This window comes from Lutra lutra, chromosome 10, assembly GCF_902655055.1.
Source record: "Lutra lutra chromosome 10, mLutLut1.2, whole genome shotgun sequence".
In the NCBI taxonomy this organism is placed as follows: domain Eukaryota; kingdom Metazoa; phylum Chordata; class Mammalia; order Carnivora; family Mustelidae; genus Lutra; species Lutra lutra.
Window position 1 is genome coordinate 44,739,192 of NC_062287.1, and position 27,713 is coordinate 44,766,904.

General features: G+C 37.5%; 1 protein-coding gene across 5 annotated transcripts in view; it reads right to left on the minus strand.

Annotated features, from left to right (window-relative positions):
- Window positions 1–27,713, minus strand: part of HIKESHI (heat shock protein nuclear import factor hikeshi) — a 39,806-nt gene extending 12,093 nt beyond the window's left edge. For 2 of the 5 annotated variants that reach the window (XR_007121029.1, XR_007121030.1), the window contains exons 1-2: window positions 27,474–27,713; window positions 22,691–22,928 (exon numbers count right to left, since the gene is read on the minus strand). Coding sequence is in view for 3 of the 5 variants with exons in the window: in XM_047692374.1 (XP_047548330.1) it covers window positions 22,691–22,928; window positions 27,474–27,503 (268 nt within the window). In the remaining 2 variants the exon portion in view is untranslated. Of the gene's footprint in view, window positions 1–3,906; window positions 4,044–6,463; window positions 6,532–22,690; window positions 22,929–27,473 lie in introns of those variants that run through there. The other 3 variants (XM_047692374.1, XM_047692376.1, XM_047692375.1) reach the window with 3 other exon arrangements.

The following is a 27,713-nucleotide window of genomic DNA, read 5'->3' on the forward strand; positions in this document are numbered from 1 at the left end:
CAGCTGGCGATTAGAAAGATATTTCCTTAAAAGCGTGGAACCCAAAAATTCTCCCAGTCTTTGCAGATGGGTTCTATGTTTGGGACATCCCTTTAATACTAGCCAGGTAGTTTTTCAACTCTGCATTAGCCTTCACTTCCTGCTTATGTAAGCCCCAAAGTTAACCAGAAGTGAAAACTTAGAACCTTTTTAGCTCTTTCCTGAGCATGGGCACAGCCCTAACTGTGTACTGTCTTTGAGGTTTCCAAAAATTTCCAGGTCCAAGAACTCAAAGCCCTTATTCCCCAAAGTATCTTATGCCAGGGTACCTGGGTGGCTCAGTCGGATAGACATCTGCCTTCAGCTCGAGTCATGATCTCAGGGTCCTGGGATCAAGTCCCACATTGGGCTCCCTGCTCAGTGATGGGTTTGATTCTCCCTCTGCCCCTCCCCCCTGCTCATGTACTCTCTCTCCCCCTCTCAAATAAATAAATAATCTTAAAAAAAAAAAAACAAAAACAAACAAAAAAAAAACCACAAGGTATTTTATTCCCAGCCTTTCCTCCCAAGCTTTGTAGTCAGCCTATTTTTGCCTCATTCGTTGTCAGTTCATCAGGCAGCAATGACAGGTATTTTTGCAGGTAAATATTTTTAACAAATACTCCCAGACTGTCAACTCTACTGAGATAAAGTAAAGTCTTTTCAATTACTCTTCAAGGGAGTGTGCTTCTCCCTCTCTTTGACCCTTCCCCTTCAAACTCCCCTCCACCCAGCTCAGGCTCACTCACTCTTGCTAACGCTTTCTCAAATATTTTTTTTTAAGTGTGCCAACCTCTGCTCTAAGTAATTCCATCACTCTTCCATTTTCTTATTATTTCAAACTTTTTTTTTCTTTTTTTGCATGGTTGAGAGCAATTGATGAGTAATGATGAAATAATTCCTTGGATGAAAAAGCAAAATGTTTCACAATATAGGAAAAACAAGATTACCAGTATCATCAAATGCATTTTAGATTTGTAAGATGGTCCAGCAGATTCATATAGTAATTGCAAGATAGAATGACTTTTTAAAAATATACAAGCAAATGTGGTCTCTATTCTTTAGAAGACTTCTACAACAGAATAAAACTAAAAAACTAAAAGGAAATCCACTGGTAAAGATACTGTATGTGTTCATGGCAACAGAGATGACTAAAGAAAACACTATGACAAAAATAAGTAATTCACTATAAAGTGGCATTTGAACATGACATATGCAAAAAAGCTACATAAAACAGCTTAACTATGCCTGCATAAAAGGCTTCTTGGTATTAAATTAGAAATCAAATATATATTTCTAAAACCTCTTTACTTCATTTCTATTGATAGCATGACAAGCCCGAAATTACATTTTTCACTCATGCATAGTTCAAGAGCAATGTAACTATCAAAGGTTTATCAACAATAAATATTTTAAACCAGATAAAGCTGCTAATGTATCTGACATTACAATATTTCTTGAATTGGAACGTCTAAAATGTATTTAAACAAGCAATATTTCCCAAGTATCTAAGTCCATCACTGTGCTCTATACATTCTAAAGAATACACAGTAAAAGATACACATAGTTCCTACTCTCAAGGAGCTTACATTCTAATGGGAAAAGTAAGAGTTAAACTTTCTGAGTAGTTTTTATTTTCTTCATAAGATCTTTCCTAGATCTTTCTATGATTTTACAAAAACATACTAACTATTCCTTGAGTACAAACTATATGCCAAGCACTATTATACATTTTGCATTTGTTATTTCTAATGCTTGTAACAAACATTTGCACTATAGGTATGAAATCCATTTTACCTGAAATTCCAAGGTGAAATAACTTAATCAAGACTACACAGCTAGTAACTGAGATTCAAAATGAGTCTATCAAGCTCTAAAGCTGAAGCTCATTCTAGTTCATGATCCTACCTGTTTATACCAAATTCCATGATATGAACTCTTCACTGATTTTTATGCATTACTTACTTCACAATAAGCCACTCAAGAAAGCAAGCCAAGAAATGTCAGGAAGTAAATGGTTCCCTCCCATTCTGGCTCACTAGCTCTATTTTCATGTGAATAGGCTGAGTAGCATCTTGAACTCTTGTTGTCCTTCCTAATTCCTTTGACAAGCTCAACCCAATTTTAAAACAAAAACTAGAATAAGTTTAAAAATTTCTTCCTGGAAACTGAGTTACATGAAATTTTATCATGTGCACAGAAAGCCTAAGTGATGACATTAAAATATGGCGGCAAGCCCAAAAAGAAAAGAGCAGAAGTATATAGAAGAAATTCAAATGATGATTTATAAGAAACTCTAATTTTAACATTTCTTAAAAATTCTTCTTGGGTGGGGCGCCTGGGTGGCTCAGTGGGTTAAAGGCTCTATCTTCAGCTCAGGTCATGGTCTCAGAGTCCTGGGATCAAACCCCACATCGGGCTCTCTGCTCAGCAGGGAGCCTGCTTCCTCCTCTCTGTCTGCCTCTCTGCCTACTTGTAATCTCTGTCAAATAAATAAATAAATAAAATCTTAAAAAAAATTTTTTTTTTAATTAAAAAAAAATTCTTCTTGAGTGCTAAGCCTTTTTATATGGTTATTTTTAATGTCACTGTCATAACAAAGAAAGGCTACGTAACTATGCCAGATTTAAAGACTAAAGACAATTAAATGTAATGCACAATCCTAACAATCCTAGATGGAGGGAATAATGCCTGTTACTAATGGCATTATTAAGAAAATTGGCAAAATTTTCATGTATATTGTATATTAGACAAGAGTATTATATTTTTTTTTTTAAAGATTTTATTTATTTATTTGACAGAGAGAGATCACAAGTAGGCAGAGAGGCAGGCAGAGAGAGAGGGGAGGAAGCAGGCTCCCTGCTGAGCAGAGAGCCCAATGCGGGGGCTCGATCCCAGGAGCCTGGGATCATGACCTGAATGGAAGGCAGCAGCTTAACCCACTGAGCCACCCAGGCGCCCCAAGAGTATTATATTAATACTAAGTTTGCTGAATTTGATAATGATAGTATGATTATATACGAGAATATCTTTGTTCAAGGAAACATATTCTGATGTAGTTAGGAGTCATGGAGCATAATGTCTACAACTTATTCTCAAAGTTTCAGGAAAAAATACACACACACACACACGCTCATATATAGATCTCAGAGAATAATAAATAAAATGTAGCAAAATTGATGAATGTGGGAGAATTTAAGAATTCTTCATACTATTCTTGTCATTTTTCTCTAATTTTAAAATTATTTCTAGGGGCGCCTGGGTGGCTCAGTGGGTTAAAGCCTCTGCCTTCGGCTCAGGTCATGGTCTCAGGGTCCTGTGATCGAGCCCCGCGTCGGGCTCTTTGCTCTGTGGGGAGCCTGCTTCCTCCTCTCTCTCTGCGTGCCTCTCTGCCTACTTGTGATCTCTGTATGTCACATAAATAAAATCTTTAAAAAAAAATTATTTCTAAATAAGTAAATAAAATTATTTCAAAATAAAGTTCTGTTAAAGAGAATTTTTTAATATTTGAATAGGGATACTTCTAGAATTTCATTCCAAACTAACAATACCTCAAAGTAGGGCCAGGGTAAGAAAAAAAAAAGAAGAAAGAAAAGAAAGATAGGGGGAGAAGGAAAGAAAGAGGATAAAACCCTACCATAAGGTGCCCAATTTACTCTGAAGGCCTGAAACATTAAATTACCTTTTTCCCTAACAAGAGTATTCAGTACTCTATTTTATTCATAATATATGATCTCTCTTCTTTAGACCACAGGGGATTTGAACAACTATTTCTTATTCTTCTATTAAGTACAATCACATGTTAAAGTGCTACAAACACAATAAAAAATACTTGTCAATTTCCATTTAAGTTTTTATTATATCTGACCTAATGTCCTACTCCCCCACCTGCTCTTCCAATCTTGGCCTCTTCTGTTTCCCATTCTCCATATAATTCTCCACTGCAGATGTCACTGGAACTCTCCCTGACTGAGGCATTGAACCATTTCCTCATTGTCTCGTGAAACACTTTAAAAATAGTTAACCTACAGAGAAAAGGAAGGTTTTAAGTTGAACTCTGTGTGTATGAGAGTACGTGGATGTGTCTAAACAAACTCTTCAAATAGATATGAACTCCACAAATATTTACCTTTGACAGACATATGTATATAACTGTGCATAAATATGCATAATACAAGTTCTTTCAGTTACATATTTTTGGTAAGAAAAACTGTTTTCACCTTCTAAATTTGGAATCAAAATTTTAAACCTTTATTTAAACACTGTACTCATGTTCCCTAAATACTGTGAACCAAAATTTCTTAAAGTTAACATTACATGGCATCTCATTATTCACACTTGTTACAGGTTTTAACAGATGTTTAAATCATTATAAATGGACAAAAGCACATACTATGTGAATGCTGAGTTTTCTTAGTCATCTTACAATTTAAGGATCCTATTAAGGCTACGCTTTCAGAATTCAAGTAAAACAATTTAAGAAAAAAAATTCTAAAAAGCACTGTAAAATCTGACAATATTAATACAGAACTAGAAAGAAATACTTCAGTATATGTGGAAAATGGGATTTCCAATGAAATGGACACACATCAAAAACAAAAATTAAAACAGCCTATCTCTCAAAAGACTACACTGAGAAAATTAAAGATGAAGTCTACTGAAAAATTTTCCAGTATTACATTATATGCTAACTAACTAGAATTTTTTTTTTTAATCTGGAGGGAAGAAAAAAAAATAAACTTCCCAGTATAACCTGGACTTAATCATGAAATACTTTTCTCAACCAGATTAAGTCCAAGCAAAGGTGAGTAAATAATCCTGTTTGTCTCTGCTATTCAACTCTGAAAAATGTGAAAATTCTGAACTCTGGGGGAAATGTAGAGAGTATTTACAATAGACCTTTGGGTTTCCAATTATCCAGATCTGACTCATATGCTATTAAGAGCTGCAATGTTGGGGATGCCTGGGTGGGTCAGTTGGTTAAGCGCCTGCCTTGGGCTCAGGTCATGATCCCAGGGTCCTGGGACTGAATTCCGCATCAGGCTCCCTGCTCGGAGGGAGCCTGCTTCTCTCTCTTCCTGCCACTCGGCCCTGTTCCTGTTTTCGCTCTCTGACAAATAAATAAATCTATCTTAAAAAAAAAAAAAAAAAGTTGCAATGTTGAACTATGGTATGAAGATGATAAAAATGGGAGATAAATCTTTAATTCAAAAGAAACCACCAAGGGGCACCTGAGTGGCTCAGTCATTTAAGCATCTGACTTGGTCTCAGGTCCTGATCTCATGGGTTGAGGGATGGAGCCCCGCTCAGCAGGAGTCTTCTTGGATATTCTCTCTCTCTGCCCCTTCCTCCCCCGCAATCCCTGTCCAAGTAAATAAAATCTTAAAAAAAAAAAATCACCAAAATATGATTTTTGCCATATGGTTTTTATCATTATATTCAGAATTTCACTAATTAGACCAAAAAAGCAGGGAAAACTGGAGATAAAGCCCTATAGAAAAGGCCAGATCCAGTTTCATAGTTGTCAAATTATCTATAATTTATAGATATAACATCTATTAGATATAGATATAACACCTATGTTTACTTTGTTAATATTAATTTATGGTACACTGTGAAAAGTTAACAACCCATATCATAATCCCTAAAGGAAGCACAAAGAAACTAATAAACGTAGGGGCACCTGGGTGGCTCAGTCAGTTAAGCATCTGCCTTCAGCTCAGGTCATGATCTTGGGGTCCTGGGACTAAGCCCACGTAGTGCTCCTTGCTCAGTGGGGAGTCTCTCCTTCTCCCTCGGCTCTTCCCCGCCTCTCATGCTATCTCCACCCCCCCACAATAAATAAATAAAATCTTAAAAAAAGAAACTAATACACCTTTGCAAAAAACCAACATAAGAAATATGAATTTAAAAAAAAAAAGGCCAAAAAAACTCCAAAGAGCAAGGTAAAAATTTAAACCTAGCATATCTGTAACATTAAATATTAATGGACTAAGCATCTCATTTTTTAAAAGATTTTATTTATTATTATTTATTTGACAGAGAGAAACAGCAAGAGAGAGGGAACACAAGCAGGAGGAGTGGGAGAGGGAGAAGCAGGCTCTTTGTAGAGCAGGGAGCCCTATGCAGGGCTTGATCCCAGGACCCTGGGATCATGACCTGACCCAAAGACAGATGCTTAATGACTGAATCACCCAGGTGCCCTATAAGCATCTATTTTAAAGGCAGAGAATGTAAGAACAAGTTTTCAAAAAGCAGCACCTAACTATGTGTTTACATGTGAATACTAACCATGAGAAAGCCAGAAAAGTTATATAAATTTTAGACAAAACAGACTTCAAGAGAGTAGCATTACTAGAGATAAAGGGTATTTTTATATATATAAGAGCCAATTCACCAATCTTACACGGTCATAAAACAGAAGAAGAGAGAACAACTGTTATACCTTTTATTCCTTTCTCTTGTCTTGCTGCACTCTTTACTGCCTGTATTTAACATGGTGGGTAACGGCCTGGGCAATGCAGCAAGGCAATAAAAAGAAATAAAAGGTGTCAAAAATTGGAAGGAAAGAAATAAAAACTCTTTTTCAAAGGTATCATCTATACAGAAAATCCTGGGCGGCACCAGAATAAGGGAATTTAGCAAGACAGTCAATATATGTTACCCTTTCCTTCCCCCTTCAGGATACAAAGTCAACGTACAAAAATCAGTTGTGTGACAACGTGAAACGCTGTTGAGTATGAGGAGCAACAGAAACTCATTCCTTGTTGGTGGGAATGTAAACAGATAAAGCCACTTTGGAAGAGAGGTTAGCAGTCTCTTACAAAACTAAACACACTCTTACCATAAGATCCAGCAATCATGCTCTTCAGTATTCATGAAAAGAGATGGAAACTTCAATGCAAATAAAAACCTACACATGGATGTTTAAAGCACTTTATTCATAACTGCCCAAAATTGAAAGCACCAAGATGTCCCTCAGTAGATAAATGAATAAACTATGGTACATCCAAACCATGGAGTACCGTTCAGTACTACAAAGAAATGAGCTATTAAGTGAAAGAAGCCAATCTGAAAAGGCTATATACTGTACTGATGCCAACTACATGACATTGAGGAAAAGGCAAAATCAGAGACACAATAAAAATTCAGTGGCTTCCCAAGATTGGGGGTTAGGGGGAGTGTAAGATGGCAGAGAAGAATAAGCAGATTTTCAAGGCAGTGAAATGTGTGAAAGTATAACTATAGATACAGGTCATTAAACGTTTATCCAAACCCAAAGAATGTACAACACCAAGAGTGAACCCTAAGGTAAACTGGACCTTGAGTGATTATGATGATTATGATTTGTCTGTTTAAGTTCATCCTTGGTTTTTGAAAAACAAATAAACAAACAAAAAACAACAACAACAACAACATTCTGATGAATGATGTTGAAATGGGGTAGGCTACATCTGTGTGGGGACAGAGGTATATGGGAAATCGGTGTACCTTCCTCTCAATTCTGTTATAAACCCAGAACTGCTCTAAAAAATAAAGTCTTTTAAAAAAGTCAGCTGTAGGGGCACCTGGGTGGCTCAGTGGGTTGGGCCGCTGCCTTCGGCTCAGGTCATGATCTCGGAGTCCTGGGATCGAGCCCCGCATGGGGCTCTCTGCTCAGCAGGGAGCCTGCTTCCTCCTCTCTCTCTGCCTGCCTCTCTGCCTGCTTGTGATCTGTCAAGTAAATAAATAAAATCTTTAAAAAAAAAAAAAAAAGTCAGCTGTACTTCCATATACTAGCAATAAAACAACTGAAAATTTACAGATGTTGAGGCTCATGGAAAAAAAGCCAAAATGCCCAACAAGGAATAAGTAATAATAATCAAACCATAACTTATCAACAAAATAGAATACTATACTATCACTTAAAACACGTAAAAAAAAAAAAAAAAACCACCATATCCTCTCAACAGTGTTTCTGAGAGCCTTTTAACTCATGTCACCTTATCCCTTTAAAGAAATATAAAAATTTCATCTTGTTACCAGTCCAGCCCATCTGAAGATCAGAATATGTCTGTTTCTCATTTTACTTGGTTACTAGGGAAAAAAGAATGGAAAAGAAGGAAAAACTAAATATTTAATACTTTTGGAACACATCAAAATTTCAAAACCCATTATGAAATAACATTAAATAAAAATGGCACAAAACAGTAGTTACAGGCATATGAACTATATACACGTAAGACAACGGAAATTTGAATGTATTTTTCTCCCTAAGTTTACTTTGGGAGGAGAAAGGACTTAATTTTGCTTAGAATAGTGAACTAAAAACCTGAGTATCTAGATCCTAATTCCTCCTCTGTTTTAGAAACACTATATAATTTCTAAATCTCAAAATTTTCAACAGCAAAATTAAGTAATTTTTTTTTTTAAGCAGGCTCCATGCCCAGTGTGGAGCCCAATGAGGAGCTTGAATTCACAACCCGAGATTAAGACCTAAACTGAGATCAAGAGTCAGATGCTTACTGATTAAGCCACCTAGACGCCCCAGATTAATTTTTTTTTTTTTCAGATTAAATTATTTTTAAAGCCTTCCATTCTAATACCCCATGGCTTACTCTGTTACTATACCTGGCCAGGATATGTTCCCTTAGTTTTTTTATGTAGTACCAAGTACACTGTACCTTTATTATGACTTTCTAAAAACTGCCATGAAAATTATGATCCATTATCCACATTCAGTTCCCTTTCTCCAGGCCTCCTATCCCATTTGTTTTAAAGGCCATTCTAATCCAGGAATTCAGTTCCACTTCTAGGAGTTTCTTCTACAGAAATACAGTGCTAGAAAATATGTACAAAGATATGTGTAAGAATATATATTGTAGCAGTGGTAGTAAAACTACTTAAAACAATGGAAACAACCCATATTTCCATCAACTGAGAATTAAACAAACAATGGTATTGCCATGCAACACTCAACTATTTCAAAGAAGCTGATCTACACATAATACATAAAAGTTAACAGACTCTCTTCTCTGAGCAAAATATTGTAACTTCTCCGAAATCCAGCCTCTTAAATACCAGACACTAATAATACCCTCTACTAGATTTTCACGTGCATCAGCTATTTAAACACATCAAAGCCTAGTACAATGCACTGCACAAGCCGATATTCGGTATTCAGTATATGTTACTCTTTCCTTTATCCTTCAATCATTATAAAATCTTCCTAACTGGATTCTCCGGCTCTAATCTTAACAGATTCTCCAAGCCATTCTGGACAATAATTTTCCTAAAACATCAACCACTTGCCTACCAGGAAAAATTTTTAACCATCACACAACAGCTCCATTTAACTTTTAAAACCTTTTAAAACCCTCCATAGCTCTCAAATAGGAGCTTATCACACCGCCCTTAAAAGTCTGCCTCCTCACTGCCATTTAGAGACACAATACACATTACCTTTATGACTCTGATCATTTCCAAATGCAATTCTCATCCTCCCACTGCCAGCCCATCCAAATCTATTCATACTTCAAATACATACTGCAGACTAACCTTCCACAAAGCCATTTTAAAATTATCTCAGTTTACTAATCTGTTCCCTTTGAATACTGTCTTGGAGTAATTTTAATATTCACACATGCGTGCGCACACACACACATCATCGACTTTGACACTCTGCTAAGAGTGAAGTCGATTTTCAGTAATTAGTTGAGAATGGGATAAACAACAAGGTCTAAACTATATAAGCAGGTACTTTTCTGTAATTCATTTAATAGAAATGCTTAAAATAACTCCCAGTATATTTCCCAAGCTTTCACAATGTAAACAGACAAGTTGAAAATTATGGTATAGAATTACTGACAATATAGTCCCTACCTTGTACTTTTATCTCTGTGACCTACCTATTTATAACTGGAAGTATGTACCTCTTAATCCCTTTTATCCGTTTTGCATATCCCTCCACCCACCTCCTCTCTGGTAACCACCAGTTTGTTCTCTATATCTAAGAAACCATTTTGTTTGTTCAGTTGTGTGCTTTTTTTAAGATTCCACATACTAGTGAAATCATATTGTATTTGTCTTTCTCAATCTTATTTCACTTAGCAAAATACCCTCTAGGTTCATCCATGTTGTCACAAATGGCAAGGTCTCTCTTTTTTTTTTTTAATAGCTGAGCATTACTCCATTGTGTATGTGTACACACACACATCTTTATCTATTTGGACACTTGGGTTGCTTCCATAAGAAGCTTTAGATGAAAAGTACAGCACAGGGAATATAGTCAGTAATGTTGTAGTAACACTGTATGGTGACAGATGGTAATTGCACTTATGGTGAGCACGGAGTAGTGTGTAGAATTGTCAAAACACTAAGTTGTACACCTAAAACTAGTATAGTATTCAATAAAAAGAAAAAAAAGACTATAAGACAGTCCCTGAAGAAGGAATTGAGAGCCACAGTGTGAAATGCGAAAAAGGAGCAGCAGCTATCTTAAGCCTAGACATCTATAGAGTTTGAAGGGGAAAGGGGCAAAGATTGATTCAACCCCTAAGACGAGTGAACAGTCTAGATTAGTTAGAACACTACTTCGTTTGATGTTACGCTTTGGTTTGATTTACAGTGTTTGGTTTCTGTTCATCAGGGAACTTCTGTTCACAATCTGAAATATTTTATTCAGTCAGTGTTGCTGGTGGGATGGGGGGCATGATTAAAGAGACAGAAGGAGGTGCCAAAGAGGAACAATAGAAAAAATAACACTAGGAAATGCTTTTAAGTTTATATTGCACATATATAACCAATAGTTCATTGACCCCCTCAAAGCAATATATGGAAACAGGGAAAAAAATCATGGTATAGGGGTGCCTGGGTGGCTCAGTGGGTTAAGCCTCTGCCTTCAGCTCAGGTCATGATCCCAGGGTCCTGAGATCAAGCCCCACACTGGGCTACCTGCTCAGTGGGGAGGCTGCTTCTCCAGCCCCCCGCATCTGCCTGCCTGTTTGTGATCTCTCTGTCAAATAAATAAAATCTTTAAAAATAAAAAAAATCATGGTATAGCAAAAGACTTTTAGTATCTATAGCTACCCACTTTTAATATAAGTTCCATAAAACAAGTTTTGATTTTGATAATATTCCTTTGTGTTAATTTGAGTGGACATATACTTCCTACTAAAGAGTAGAATCTCTTTACACAGAACTCCCAGTATTTCATAATTTTTACTAATTGTTTGGTTAAATATGTCTTCCACATTATGAAGACCAAGGATAGAACCCAAAGACAAAATTTCAATAGACTCATTTAAATAAACTTCTTAAATTCTCCAATTCTTCAACCACCAACGTGTATCTCCTAAGCCTATGGGGTTTTTTTTCAGGATTTCTGTAACACATGTAGGTAGGAATGAAAGGAGGAAGAAAGAAAAGGAAGAATCTTTTTGTTTCTTAATACCAAACCCTTCATTTCATATTTTCAAGTTTAGTCCTATCCTAATTGTTAACCATCATCCCCAGATTGTTCCAGCATCAGCTTAAAAATGTATTCACCAGGGAGGCCTGAGTGGCTCAGTTGGTTAAGCCGCTGCCTTCGGCTCAGGTCGTGATCCCAGCGTCCTGGGATTGAGTCCCACATCAGGCTCCTTGCTCGGCAGGGAGCCTGCTTCTCCCTCTGCCTCTGCTGCCACTCTGCCTGCCTGTGCTCTCTCTCTGACAAATAAATAAATAAAATCTTTAAAAAAAAAAAAATGTATTCACCATATAACTAACTCCTTTCAGGTTCCAAAAGTCACAAAGAACCTTCTCTCAATCAAAACTCTCAGTAACTGACTTCAAGAGTTCCTATCAACCACGATTCTCCCAAAAGAGCTGTCTTAATCTTCCCCAACCAAAACTGTTCTTTGAAAGTAATCTTTCATCATCTAGCAGAGAACTGCTAAAACACTGCCAAAAGTTCTTAAAATGAAATCTGTTTCACTTGAATTAATTTTCTACCCTCCTTGCTTCCATACAATTCTACTTCTCAGTTCAATCAAAACTGCCCAGAGTTGCTTCAATAAGTCGCTCTCCCACCCTCAGGTGCTCCTTAGCTAGGTTTGCCCAACATAGTAAAACTTACATCCTTAGGCTTGAAAGGGCATCTCAAAGGTTCAAAAATATACACCCATTAAAAGTCAACCTATTCCTATACTTTAATATTACACTATTCTCTAATATTAACATTTATATATATAAAGTAAGAATTCTAATACTTTAGGATTGACAAGAGTCCAAGATGGCAGAGGAGTGGGAGACCTTGATTTCATCTGGTCCCAGGAATTCAGCTAGACAGCTTATCAAACCATTCTGAACACCTGTGAACTCAACCAAAGACTGAAGAAAAGAATAGCTGCAACTCTATGAACAGAAAAGAAACCACATTCCACAAGGTAGGAAGTACAGAGAAGTGAATCCGAGGCGATATACAGGAAGACAGACTGCGAAGCTGGGGGGAAGAACCTTCGCTGGGACACCATGGTCTCAGAACCCTCAGGGTCATAGGAAGACTGGGAGTGCCTGAGTGCCACAGAACTCCCAGGTATCAGAGCAGGGAAGCTGGCTGTGAAGAGTGAGCTGAGGAGTGGGCCTCAGCACGGGACTGCCAAAAACTGTGACCCGCAGCAGTCCGACCACTGCTCTTTGAGCAAGGACCCAGCAAGCAGCAGAACCGCAAAGACTCCCCTTCCTCTCCCAGGAGAAATGGAGTGGGTGCACACAAGAATCTGCTGGGTTTGGAGACTCCAAACTGGGTCCTGTATCTGAGAGAAACACTCAGTCACAGGCTGGGTGAGCACAGTGTGGGCGGAGACCACAGAGACCAGAGTAACTGACTGCATTTCTCTGAGGGCACACTGCAGAGTGGGACCCCAAGCTATCAGCTCCGGGCCAGAGATTGGGAGGCCACTAATTTCATTCTCATCCTCTAAATCTGCTCAGGAAGCCTTCAGGGAACAAAAGAAACATAGAGCAAACCCAAGCAGATTACTTAGCCTGACCCCTCGCAAGGGCAGTGCAATTTCACCAGGAGCAAAGACATTTGAGAATCAACCCAACATGCCCCTCCCCCAGAAGATCAGCAAGAACACCCAGCCAAGATCAAATACCGATCAATAAGAACTGCAAAACTCCAGCACTAGAGGATTACAGCACACAGAATTCATGGCTTTTCAAAATACGGAAGGAGCCCACATGTCCATCGACAGATAAATGGATGCAAAAGAGGTGGGTGGGTGGGTGGGGTGTGTGTGTGTGTACATATAAATACATACACAATGGAATATAATGCAGCCATCAAAAAATGAAATCTTGCCATCTGCAATGACGTGGATGGAACTAGAGGTATTACACTAAGTGAAATAAGTCAATCAGAGAAAGACAATTATCATATGATCTCACTGATATGTGGACTTTAAGAAACAAGGCAGAGGGTCATTAAGGGAAGAGAGGGAAAACTCAAATAAGACAAAACCAGAAAAGGAGACAAACCATATGAGACTCTTAATAATCTCAGGAAACAAACTGAGGGTTGCTGGAGTGGAGGGGGTGGGAGGGATGGGGTAGCTGGGTGACAGACATTGGCGGGTACATGTAGTGATGAGCGCTGGGTGTTTTTTAAGCCTGATGAATCACAGACCTGTACCCGTGAATCAAATAATACATTATATGTTAATTTAAAAGAAGAATAATTAAAGAAATAAGAATTCTGATAGACATCCAAAAAGTGCTTTTCCAAACTTAGTACTAAAAAACCAACCAAAACATTTAATATTTTATCATTTGCTTAATGCTGATATGCACTAAGTCTCTAAACATTTTTAAGCTGCTTTATTTTTATTTAATAAAACATTGTGCTTTACCCATCATAAATACTGCCTTGAAAATGTTTTAATGGATAAAATTATCAATAGTCATAATGGAAATGATGACAAATCATTTATTTTTAAAAAGGCAGGAGAATACAGAACTAATCTTATTATCATAATGGAAATATATCCACTTTCTTGTACTGAATCAGGTATTACTCTGGGATTGAATTTTAGACTGTTTTACCTAACTCCACACAACAGAAAACATATCTCATTGAGTTATTATTGTTCCAGTTACAGCAATTGGATTAACCCATTTTGGACAGCTGAATATCCTCCAAATTCAATGAAATAACACATTAAGGAAATATCTGGGTTCTTACGACCCCAAATGCCAATCTCATCCCAAGCTCCAACCCATTGGGTATATCACAAGAGAAAAGGGAAAAGAAAGCCAAAGGCAATGTGAAAAAGATAGAAGAAATCACTCTTCACTATTCCCAAAACCATGTCCTACAAGGAATAATAGTGACGGTCACAAATGAAAAAAAAAAAAAAAAAAAAAAACAGTATGTTGGCAAAATTGGGGCAAAGAGGAGAGAGAAAAATGTGGGCATTAAATTGACAAGATAATTGGTATGTCCCCAAAATAAACAATGTGTCCTGGTCTACTGGCTGATGGCTAAAATTTACCTTAATCAATGCCTAAGAGTCTGTGTACAAAATAAATCTGCACTCTACAACTATGCAAACAGTTAACAGTTAGCTGGCTACTAGCCTATTGCTATACAAACAAAACCTACCACTTTGTATTTGAGGCACTGCTATCATGCTCAGAGGCTCCTCAAATCCAAACCAAAAATATCACCTCTCTTCCCCTCAATTAGCTGCTCCTCTTCCTATATTGCTAAATATTTACCACCACCCATCTTATCTTCTAGCATGTCTTCAAACTAGTAATTTATTGTTTAAAAAAAAAATAGTATCTATTTCCATCTCTTTATCTTTTTAAATCAATATATAAATATTCATTTATATATGTTTATATTTTAAAATGGAGTACTCTGGGAGCCCCCAAATGAATACCAAAGTGAACATGCTTGATAATAGATGCAGAAAAATGTGCCGTTACTTTGTCTTTTCAACAAATGGTTTTAGAACAGCTGGCTATCCATTTGAAAACAAAAAACTGAACTGCAATCTGAACCTTGCACTAAATACAAAATTGATTCAAACTGGATCCCAGATAGAAGCATAAAATCTGACACTAAAAAGGAAGAGAAAACTATTTGACCTTGGATTAGGCAAAGATTTCTTAGGCTTAGTACCAAAAGCATAATCCATAAAAGAATAAATTGAAAAACTGTCGACTTTATCAAAATTAAAAACTTCTGCTCTATCAAAGATACTGTTACGAGAAAAGACTAGTCAAAGACTGGGAAAAAACATTTTCAAATAACATATCTGATAAAGAACTTGTATCAAGAATATATACAGAACTCTTGGGGCGCCTGGGTGGCTCAGTGGGTTGAGCCTCTGCCTTCGGCTCAGGTCATGATCTCAGGGTCCTGGGATCGAGCCCCGCATCGGGCTCTCTGCTCACAGGGGAGCCTGCTTCCCCCTCTCTCTGTGCCTGCCTCTCTGCCTACCTGTGATCTCTCTCTGTCAAATAAATTAAAAAAAAAAAAAAAAAGAATATATACAGAACTCTCAAAACTCAATAATGAAACAACCCAGTAAAAAAAAAAGGCAAGACTTAAACAGACATTTCAACAAGGAACATATAGATATGCAAATAACCACATGAAAAAAATGCTCAACATCCTTAGTCACTAGGGAAATGCAAATTTAAAACACAGTGTATATCTCTACACACCTATCAGAATGCATAAAACTGACCAAACTAAGCGTTCGCAAGGATGTGGAGAAACTAGAACTTTCAAACACGGCTGGTTGAATGTAAAATGGAACATCCATATTGGAAAATAAAACTGACACATATAACTTTGTCATTTTTTTTAAAAAGTTCAACATACAAGTATCATATGATCCAGCCATTCCACTCCTACCCAAGAGAAAGGGGGGGCATGTGTCCACACAAAGACTTGCATAGAAATGTTTACACAATCAGTTTTATTTTTATGAATCAAAACCCCTACACAATCCAAATATCCATCAATAGGTGAATGGATGAACAAACAGTGGTACGTTCATACAATGGAATACTACCCAGAAATAAAAAGGAATGAACTACTGATAAGTACTACAACATGATGATTCTACGAGACAGACCCTACTGAATTGAACATGATGATTCTAAAAATAATAACTCAGCTGAATGAAAGAAGCTAGGCAAAAAAGCACACTGTATGTTTTCATTTATATAAAACTCCAGAAACACAAACTATTTTTTAGTGAAACAAACTAGATCAGTAGTTGCCTAGGGTAGGAGAGGAGACAGGAGGAAGGATTACAACAGAACACTAGGAAACTTCAGGGGTGATAAGTTCATTATCTTCAGTATGGAGTTTCACAGGTGTGTATACATATATATAATTCATCAAACTGCACCTTTTAAATATGTGCTATTTATTGTATGTTAATTGTATCTCAATAAATTATTAAAATTGTTAATAAAAAGTAAATTTTCTGTTTTTTAGAAGATTTCTTAAGAAAGGATAAAAATTACAAAATACCAGCATTTGCCTAAAAAAGAAAATGAAAAATTAATATTAGGGGCACTGAGCAGCCCAGCAGGTGCAGCATACAACTTGATGCTGGAGTTCTAAATTTAAGCCCCACATTGGATGTAGAGATTACTTTAAAAAAAATCTTAGGGGCGCTGGGGTGGCTCAGTCAGTTAAGTGTCTATCTTCAGCTCAGGTCTTGATCCCAGGGTCCTGGGATGGAGCCCCGTGTGGGTCTCTCTGATTAGTGGGGAGTCTGAGTCTCCCTCATTCTTGCTGTGTTCTCCCTCTCTCTGTCTCAAATAAATAAATAAAATCTTTAAAAAAAATTTTTTAATTAGGTCCAGTGGATTCTGAGGGTATACAAATAGTTAGAACACATCAAATGTAAACAAATATATACAGACATATCTCTAAGATTTTATAATCCTTCAAAAAGAACTTATTACTTTAGGCGAATGTTAGGAAATCAACTCTTTTTTTTTTTTAAGATTTTTTTTTTTAATTTATTTATTTGACAGAGAGAGATCACAAGTAGACAGAGAGGCAGGCAGAGAGAGAGGGAAGCAGGCTCCCTGCTGAGCAGAGAGCCCGATGCGCTCGATCCCAGGACTCCGAGATCATGACCTGAGCCGAAGGCAGCGGCTTAACCCACTGAGCCACCCAGGCGCCCCAACTCTTTTCTGAACCTTGGTATATGAAGACGAACAATCAAGCATTATCATGCCTTTCCTATGACCCTACCTCTGGGTGACCAATAGTATATTCAAGAGTCTCTTTATAGCTAATAAATGAAATAACAATTAGAATGTGATCATTCAAACCCCTACTGAATTAACAAATATAGGCATGGCATATATATGGCTGCTAATTTCACAAAAAGAGACAAATATATATATATATATATATTTCCTGATCAGAGAACATACCATTACCTATAATAATCCCACCAAAAATTTTTTTTTTTTTTTCAAAATAAACTCAAATGAAGTCTGACCAAATCTCAAAGTCCAACTAATTTACTGGAAATAGAACAGAGAATAGACTATACTTTTAATTTTTATGAAAGATAACTTGAGACATCAATCAGTTGCAATGTTGACTGAAAGCACTTACAACTTTAAAATACATAAACAAAAAATTCAGATTACTGGAAATCTGAACACTAATTAGACATTCAATTCCCTACTAAGGTATTACTGTTTGCTTTTTGATGTGATAACATTATAGTTACATTTTAAAAAGCAGAGAGGGGTGCCCGGGTGGCTCAGTGGGTTAAAGCCTCTGTCTTCAGCTCAGGTCATAATCTGAGTCCCCATTGGGCTCTCTGCTCAGCGGGGAGCCTGCTTCCTCCTCTCTCTCTGCCTGTCTCTCTGCCTACTTGTGATCTCTGTCTGTTAAATAAATAACATCTTTTAAAAAAAAAGGTTTTGTCTTTTAAAGACACTAATGTATTTATGAATTACATGTTATGATTCTGGAATCTGTTTCCAAATAATACAAGAAGGGAGAAGTGAGTAGGAATATAAAAGAAGTACAACTGGCATGCCTGGGTGGCTCAGTCAGTTAACTGTCCAACTCTTCACTTCAGCTCAGGTCATGATCTCAGGGTCGTGAGCCCTGCCTTGGCCTCCACAATAGCTCAAAGTTTCTTGGGATTCTCTCTCCCTCTACCCCTCCCCTGCTTGTGCATATGCTCACTCTCTCTAAAATAAATAAAGAGGGTAGCCTGGGCTGCTCAGTCAATTAAGCCTCTGCCTTTGGCTCAGGTCATAATCTCAGAGTCCTGGGATGGAGTCCCGCATTGGGCTCTCTGCTTCTTCCTCTCCCTCTGCCCCTCCCCAATGTGCTTTCTCGCTCTCTCTCCCTAATAAAATCTTTTAAAAAGTAATAAATAAATAAAATTGAGAGAAATAAAATGTTTTTTAAAAAATTGCACTATCCATGAGTTGGTCATTTTGAGTGATGAGTAGAGAACGGTTCAATATTCCATTTGGTCTGCTTTTGTATATACTTGAATTTTGTATAATGAAAAGTAATAAAAAATAAGATACCTTGTTTTATTTACTTTGTAACTATTTTATGTACATCAATATAAAAATCCTAAATAAATAAAATTGGCATGGGTCAACTTTCTTCTCTTATACTGTCCTTGTCCTTTCTGATATGAAGAGTGTATTAGTTTAGAAATATAATCTGGGTAACCGTCTTCTACTCTCTATAAGTTTAGATAAGATATGAACAATTTGTTTCATAGAAGTTTAGGTGAACTTTGTTAAACCATCTGGGCCTGACAGCTACACGATGAAGGGAAGATTCCTACACACAATAACATTTTATATTTTGACTTTTAATTACACAGCACCATAGGCTGCATACTGATTATTTGCCATTTACTGCAACTTGCTTCATGACTTGGTATATGGTCAAATTTCATAAATGTTCTGTGTACTTAAAAATGTATATGATTGGGGCGCCTGGGTGGCTCAGTGGCTTAAAGCCTCTGCCTTTGGCTCAGGTCATGATTCCAGGTCCTGGGATCGAGCCCTGCATCAGGCTCTCCGCTGAATGGGGAGCCTGCTTCCCTCCTGTCTCTGCCTGCCTCTCTGCCTACTTGTGATCTCTGTCAAATAAACAAACAAAAAATCTTAAAAAAAAAAAATGTATATGATCTAGGGCGCCCGGGTGGCTCAGTTGGTTAAGCGTCTGTCTTCAGCTCAGATCATGATCCCAGGGTCCTGGATCAGGTCCTGCATCAGGTTCCCTGCTCAGCAGTTCCTTGCTTCTCCCTCTGCCTGCTGCTTCCCCTGCTTGTGTGCTGTCTCTCTCTCACTGTCAAATAAATAAAAATCTTAAAAAATAAAATAAATGTTTAAAAAATGTGTATGATCTAATAATTAGGTGCAGGTTCTCTAAATGTCCATTGGCTCAAACTTGTTAACTCTTTTATCCAAATTCCATTTTACTAATATTTACTTAAGTGTATTATCAAGAGGTAAATAAAATAGCATTTGTCATTCTAAATGTCAATTTTAAATATATGTTGAAGTTATATATATATACACACAAAGTCATGACTTATCTTTTCCCAGAAATACTTGTTTTCCCAATGGATTATCTGGATGAATTTCTCAATCCGTTAATGTTTTTGTCTTAGTCTAAATTTTCTTAAAACTAATATACCTATAACAGCTATTTTTGGTTGCTTATGTTAAAATGTTTTAGATCCTTACTCATAAGCAACAATGTAATTATTCATTTGCTCCCTTTTAAAGAAATCCTATCCTGGAGTTTTCTCTGCCAAGTGTATTCTGTTTACATTTCTCCTGATAACTGATACAGTTGAAGTTATTTTCACCATTTTATTTTATTTTTAATATACTATCCTATATACTATGACTTTACTTTTCCTTTTTTTTTTTTTAACTCTTCCTTAAACTTTTAAGATTACCTGAAAGTAGAATCAGTATCACTATTCTCTTTCTAAATACTAAGACCTCAGAAAGCTTTAACTCTGATCAGTACCATTCCTGAATTATGCATTATTTTCTAGTACAATATTTAATTCTTGTGCATTTAAGTTATTTATTGTGTGCATTTATTTGTTGTGTTTTTTTATAAAGCAGGTAGCCAGATTAGGATATATGTTGACTTTTTTTTTCTTTTTTTGAGAGAGAGAGAGAGCACAAGAAGGTGGAGAGGAAGCAGGCTCCCCTCAAGGAGGAGCTCAATCCCAGAACCCTGAAATCGTGACCTGAGCCAAAGGCAGACGCTTCATCAACTGAGCCACCCAGGTGTCCCATGTTTACCAATTCTTTAACTTTGCATCTTGCATGCTCTTCTATATCCTTGGTTCAATTTCCTTTTACAAAGTATAACTACCATCAGTAGTTCTTTCAGTAATGGTCTATGAGCAGTAAACTTCCCATCTCCATCTGCAAAAGATATTTATTTCTCCATCACCTTTTATTTTTCCTTGAAGATATTAATCTATTGGTTTTGACCTTTATTCATCCTCATGATATAACTGCCATCAAGTTATAATTGCGTTGTCTTTCTCTCTGGCTCCTTTATTACTCTCTTTTCACTAGAATGTATTGAATTGTCCATTTATATTCCTTAAACTTATAGATCGATTGCTTATTTTTTTATTTTTAGGCACAGTCACATAAAAGAGAAAACATGATCTGAGAATGACTATTTTCCTAATTCTCCCAAAGATTATTCAAAACTAACTCCATACTAAATGTGTGAGACATTAATTCATTACATGCAGTGGATGCCCTAGGGTAGTGGTTCTCAAACTTGAGCACGCAAAACACCTGGGGAACTGGACTTCTTGCCATGAATCTGCATTTCTAACAAGTTCCCAGGGGATGCTAATGCTAATTCTGGTGGTCACATAATCATGCCTTAAGAATCACTGTTGTGGGGCACCTGGGTGGCTCAGCTGGTTGTGTCTGCCCTCCGATCAGGTCATGATCCGGCTCAAGTCATGATGTGGGTCCTAGGATCGAGCCCAGAGTCAGGCTCCCTGCTCAGTGGGGAGTCTTCTCCCTCTCCCCCTGCTCTATCCCCAGTTGTGCTTGCTCTCTCTTCCTCATTTTCTCTCTCAAATGAATAAATTAAATCTTTAAAAAAAAAAAAAAAAGAAAGAAAGAAACACTCTCTCAGGGATTAGTGATAATTACCTCATGGAATCCCATGTTGATAAGGACCACAGGGATTTGTCCTGCTTCTTAAATCTAGAGATTAGTATTTCTCATCAAGTCGAAACAGAATTTAGCTTTAAATATTGCTCTCTCCTGTTTCTTCTTCTAGAATTCCAGCTACATAACATAACAATGCTTAATAGTCCATCATCCAGCCGGAACTGCTTCAGTTCATTCTTCACACTGCTCTCAGGCTAAAATCAAAACTTGTTCATATCACCTCCGCTATCCAAAACTGTTGTTTACTGGCTCCTCTACACCCATAGGAGCAGTTCTTTATGAGGAAAGATACATGGATGGGCTTTAGAGGACATGCAAACTTTTGAGTATTTACATTATGTTACACTTATTTTTTAAGATACCATCTAATAAGTCTGTGAAATCACTTAGATAAGTACATTAAAAATCACTAACTTAAATTCAAATGAGTCGGTATGGCACATAAAGCTCTTCCTGATCCATGCCTGCCTAACCTACCCTTACACCATCCTATGCAGGCCATGCTTTCAAAATTTCTTCACGGTACACATACCACCTCCACCTAGAAAAGAATGCCCAATAGGCCTCTTCACGGGCCTAATTAACTTCTCCTCCCAAGAGGTCCAATATCACCTCCTCCAGGAAACCTCAACCCACTTGAGTTAGTTGCTCCCCTTCCTATTCTCTCTCAGCATCTTGTACAAACATCCACTGTGACCTTTCACCCTTCGAATTAGTGGTCTACAAAACTATCTTCCTTTATCAGCATATCAGTTATCTCCAGCAAGAACTTTATCTTTAAATCCTCATAGTAGATACAGTATCCTGTCTGTTTTCATGTAGATTTTCAAGGGAACCAGAGATTCAATGGCAGTAAATGGCCATCTATCTAGTTTTGTCTCACATTTCTCCACAAAACACTTCAAAGTATCAAAGCAAGGATTATGCCCCTATAGGTCTGAAGCCTGCACTGTCAATACAACCAAGAGAAAAACAGCAGAGGGATAATCAAATCTAAGAGTTCAAAAACACTGGAGGGGTAATCAAATCTGTTCAAAACCTTCATTTAAAAAAAAAAAAAGGGCTCTCATTTTAATTCCTATACAAGTCTACTTGCTTTATATGATTATCCAATACACAGATGTGCATATTACAAATTCTGAGAAGATTCCTTGTTATTATTTGTTAAAACACATAATAAAATCCCTTTACAAAAGTATACAAAATCCCTAAAGTAAATGGCTCTATCCAGGGACAGAGGGTGGAAATGTGAGGAGCCAAGGAGATCTTTTGCTTATTACTTTTCAGGTCTATCAGTTTATATCAGTTTACCATCTGAACTTTTTTTTAAATAATGTATCACTTTGGAAACCAGTAAAACAATGGAAAGTTTAAAAAATAAAAAGAGCTACATCCTATGTATGCTATTAAGAAAAGAGCTTAATTATGTAACCATTTTAATATTATTTCTTACCAGATTTAAGACCTGAAATTTTGAAGATGGCACTTGGTTTCCCATTTGTGACAAATCCTAGGAGTTGCCATACAGGCATTCCGTTTGAATCAGGATAGGAAAAGTAGACAGATCCTCCCATTCCCTCAGGAAATGGGATTGTTCCCAGCATAAAAACCACAACATGGTTGATACTTTCATAATCAGGCAAGTCAAAAACAAATTTATCCTCTGCCACTTGCTGTGCAGCTGTTTGCACCTAGAAAATAAGAGACGTGTCTTAGTTTAATAGTTTGAGGAGTTTCTATAACCCTTATAGTATTTCTGTAAACTGTTATCAAGTCAATTATATATATTATAGTCAATTATAATGATTAAACCCAGTATAACTTTGGATTAATCTGATAGTCTATACGGAATTTCCAAATATTTGTGTTAAATTTAAAAAAGAAAATCCAAATATATATATTTTTTCAGCCTTAAAATAACCATTTAATGAATGTAATCTTTAAAAAAAAAGAACTAGATTATTTCAGAAGTGCCCTGAAAAGAATTTACTTACATAAGTAAATCACTACGGCTTCAGAATATTAAAGAAATTAAAGGTTGTTCAAAATACCACACCACCAAAGCTTTATCCTCTAGTATGCGAAGTACAGGAAATTAAAATGGGTAAGCAATACAGAAAGAATTAGTTAATCCTCATTTGCAGATTCCCTATTTATTAATCTGCCTACTCACTAAAATTTATTTGTATGCACAAAATCAATATTCATTGCACTTTGGTGGTCGTTCATGGGCATGTTCATGTGCAGAGCAGCAAAAATTTTAGGTTGCCTAATGTACACGTTCCCAGCTGAGATGGAGAAAAGTTAGCTGTGCCTTCTTTCTTTCAGCTCTCATAGTGTAAACAAATGTGTTTTTCTGCAGTCAATTTAGTGTCATGTTTGGTTGTATTTTGTGCTTTTTGTTGGTGATTCCGATGTTTAAAATGGCCAAGCTGAAATGCTGGCTAGTAGTCCTAATTCTGAAACGGTTATTATGTGCCTTACTGAGAAAATATGTAGGTCTCATTCAGAAATGAGTTATGATGTTATTGGCTGTTAAATTCAATGTTAATGAATCAACAAAACATATTAAATAAGATGTACTTAAACAGAAACATACAGAAAACAAGGTTATGTACTGACAGGCTAATAAAAATTGTCATCAGAGGCTTGAAAAAAACCTAACTGTTATTTCCCCTAAGAGGAATGATTCAGTATTTACTAACTGAGGAACTGAGTATTCACACTGACTTCACAGAACCGAACTACTATGAATAACGAGAATCAACTGTATATAAGAAGCAAAAATCCTACTTTGAATGTGCTAAGTGAGAACCTGTGAAAGTTTCCTCTTGACTCATTTCATAATCTAATTTTCTGTTCTAGAATTGAATGTCAGGGGGCGCCTGGGTGGCTCAGTGGTTTGGGCCGCTGCCTTCAGCTCGGGTCATGATCTCAGGGTCCTAGGATCGAGTCCCGAATCGGGCTCTCTGCTTGGCAGGGAGCCTGCTTCCCTCCCTCTCTCTGCCTGCCTCCCTGTCTACTTGTGATCTCTCTCTGTCATAAATAAATAAAATCTTTAAAAAAAAAAAAAAAGATAGAATTGAATGTCAGTTTCTAGAATAAGATCTTATTTTGAAGTTTGAGAAGTTTGAGAAATCTACTTCCAAAGAGAAAATTCTTTATTCCACTCTCAGAAAATTACTGATTATTGCTGTATCACATCCATTAGCAAAAATGAAGTATTACTTCTGAGGGCACTCAGGTCAAAAGGCTGTCAAGAGTTTACATCACACAGTTTTCTGGTTTTCTTTTTAATTGCTATTGCCACTCCATTCACCAAAACACCAAATCTGAATTTCTACCAGTATTTTAAGGCTCTAAATGGTCAAATCTTATTACCTAGAATGCAATTTCTTTTCCTTTGCTAATAGTTGTTGTTGTTACTAAAATGCTTACTTTTTTCTTTTATAATACCCTAGCTATTACTACAAAGAAACTTAAGAATTTATAGCTATGTATTATCAATAAATATGAATTGTCCTAAATTTATTCCCAAGAGACCAAGAATAATGTTCTTAAAATCAAGTTCTGCTTCTCTCTTCTGAAGTTTCCAACCTCATTAAAAACTGTCCACTTTATGGGGCGCTTGGGTGGCTCAGTGGTTAAAGCCTCTGCTTCGGCTCAGATCATGATCCCAGAGTCCTGGGATCCAGCCACATCCGGCTCTCTGCTTTGCGGAGAGCCTACTTTGTCCTCTCTCTCTGCCTGCCTCTCTACTTGTGATCTGTCAAATAAATAAATAAAATCTTTTAAAAAAAAAACTGTCCACTTTAAACAGAGAATAAAACAAAAGAAAAACATAAATGTAAAACCAAACTGCCTATATTAGTATTAAATTCAGTTTCACCAGTTTTGGGCATGCACATAATCCTAAAACACATAAAATGAGGTATTTACAAACCATGAAATAACATTAGGCAAAATAATATCAGTTAAATGTCAAGTCTACCAAGCACCAGACATTCTATATATCTGTATTATGACACACTAATACTTAACCTTAGAGAAAAAGATAACTCTTTCATTTAAGAAAAAATTTTCAAGGAATTAAATTGAGGAATTAAACTCATAACATTAGATGACTGGACTTTTCTAGTTAGAGAATAAGGAAGTTAAGTTTTGGATATCTCCAGGTCTATCTGCCCTTCATTTTGAACATGTTCTCTGATTAACAGAGTCCAGACACCTCCTAAAAGTCTTATCTTTAAAGAACCTCTCTACTGGCTATCTATCACAGAAGTTAGGTGTTAGGTAAGTAGCCACAGGTATTGCTGTAATTAAACTTTCTTCCAAATTAGTTAACAACATGGGATACATGGAATCCATGTGGCCTTTTATTTTTTTTTTAGATTTTTATTTGACAGAGATCACAGGTAGGCAGAGAGGCAGGCAGAGAGAGAGGGGGAAGCAGGCTCCCCGCTGAGCAGAGAGCCCGATGCGGGGCTCGATCCCAGGACCCTGGGATCATGACCTGAGCTGAAGGCAGAGGCCTAACCTGCTGAGCCACCCAGGCGCCCCTATTTTTTTTTTAAGATTTATTTATTTATTTATTAGACAGAGATCACAAGTAGGCAGAGAGGGAGGCAGAGAGAGAGAGAGAATGGGAAGCAGTCTCTCCGCTGAGCAGAGAGCCCGATGCGGGGCTCGATCCCAGGACCCTGGGATCATGACCCGAGCGGAAGGCAGAGGCTTTAACCCACTGAGCCACCCAGGCGCCCCTGGCCTTTTCTTTAATAAAACGCACACAGGGGCACCTGGCTGGCTCAGTTGTAAAATACGAGACTCCTGATCTCGGGGTCATGAGCTCAATCCCCACGTTGGGCACAGAGATTACTTAAAAATAAATAAATAGGGCGCCTGGGTGGCTCAGTGGGTTAAGCCTCTGCCTTCGGCTAGGGTCATGGTCTCGGGGTCCTGGGATCGAGTCCCGCATCGGGCTCTCTGCTCATCGGGGAGCCTGCTTCCCTCTCTCTCTCCCTGCCTGCCTCTCTGCCTACTTGTGATCTCTCTCTGTCAAATAAACAAATAAAATCTTTAAAATAAATAAATAAATAAATAAATACAGTAAAATAAAACACACACACACACACACAAATTTTAAATGTCATTCATTGATGACACTCACTCATTTGAGTACCACACTTATCCCCGGCTGGTCTTTTCATTTTCCCTGCTAACAGCAGGAGCAATCCAAAGTTATCTCACCAATATTATCAATTACCAATTACCACCATCACCAAAGCGGTCTCACAGTCATTCAAGAGACAAAGAGAATCTGAGGCTAGTAGTCTCCAATTTATCTTTCTGGTTTCTTAAAACTGTGTACAGAATACATTACCAGAGTTGATGAAAAATTTAATTCAACAAATGGGCTGCAAAATTTAACAAAGCAGGAAGCAAAAAGAAAGAAAACGAACTCTGGGTGAAAGGAGTTAAGTTTAAAAGGGATTTCTGGATGGTTTCTAAAGAGGCAAGCAAGATTCATCCTCTAAATCATTTCTAAACAATTCCAGGTGCTGATCCCATTTAACTCTAATAATCTGGCAAGGCTGATTATTATCTCTTCTGACCAACAAAGATTTTCGCAGCTCATACCCTTCTGGGGTATCTCAGCCATGACTAAGTTTAGGCGTTTCTATCAGCCAACTTCCGATTACTTTAAGCATATTTTTTTTACTGGGGTCCTTCCAAAAGGACCCCAAATGTATACAACTGCCCCAGCACCTTAACCTTTTAGAAACAGTACGTTACACACGAGATTCAAATGCCAGGTTTACCTCTTAAGTTACTGCATGAGCTAGCTCAGGCAAGTATTTAAACTGACGATTAAGCTTAAATTCCTCAACTACAAAATAAGAATTATAATAACCATCTCACGAGTAAGGTTAAATCTGAGTTGCTAAATAAGCGCTACCTAGAAGACTCAAACTATCAGAAATGGACAAAAGGCGAGCACCGCCTGCGTATATAGATAATGCACACTCGATAAAGAGTAGCTAATGTGGCTACTATTCAAATGACTGAAAAGAGCCGAGAGATTACCCCAGCACCCACTCTCCACCCTCACATTTAGCTGGAAAGTACACGTGGGGGGGGTTCCCCCACCTCTCCTGCACCCGAGCACCTTCCCCTTCCCGGGGCCTCGCCCTCGGGCGTCCTGCCCCCTTCCTGATACCACCCGGCCCCATCCTCACCAGCCTCCCAGCCACCAAGCAGCCAAACATGGCGGCGACTCCGCTCGGCCGCCAGGGACCCGAAGCCGGCGACTACAAGTCTTGGGGCTACTGCCCTAGTTGAGCACAAGAACCTTCCAGAACATGCAGGAGGACGCTTGCCCCTCCGCTACATAGCCACCAAGCCAGCGGCAGGAACGCCTTCTGGCCCCACGACCTCTGACTCTACTTCTTAACCAGCAAGCTTCTCAGGTAGCGAGT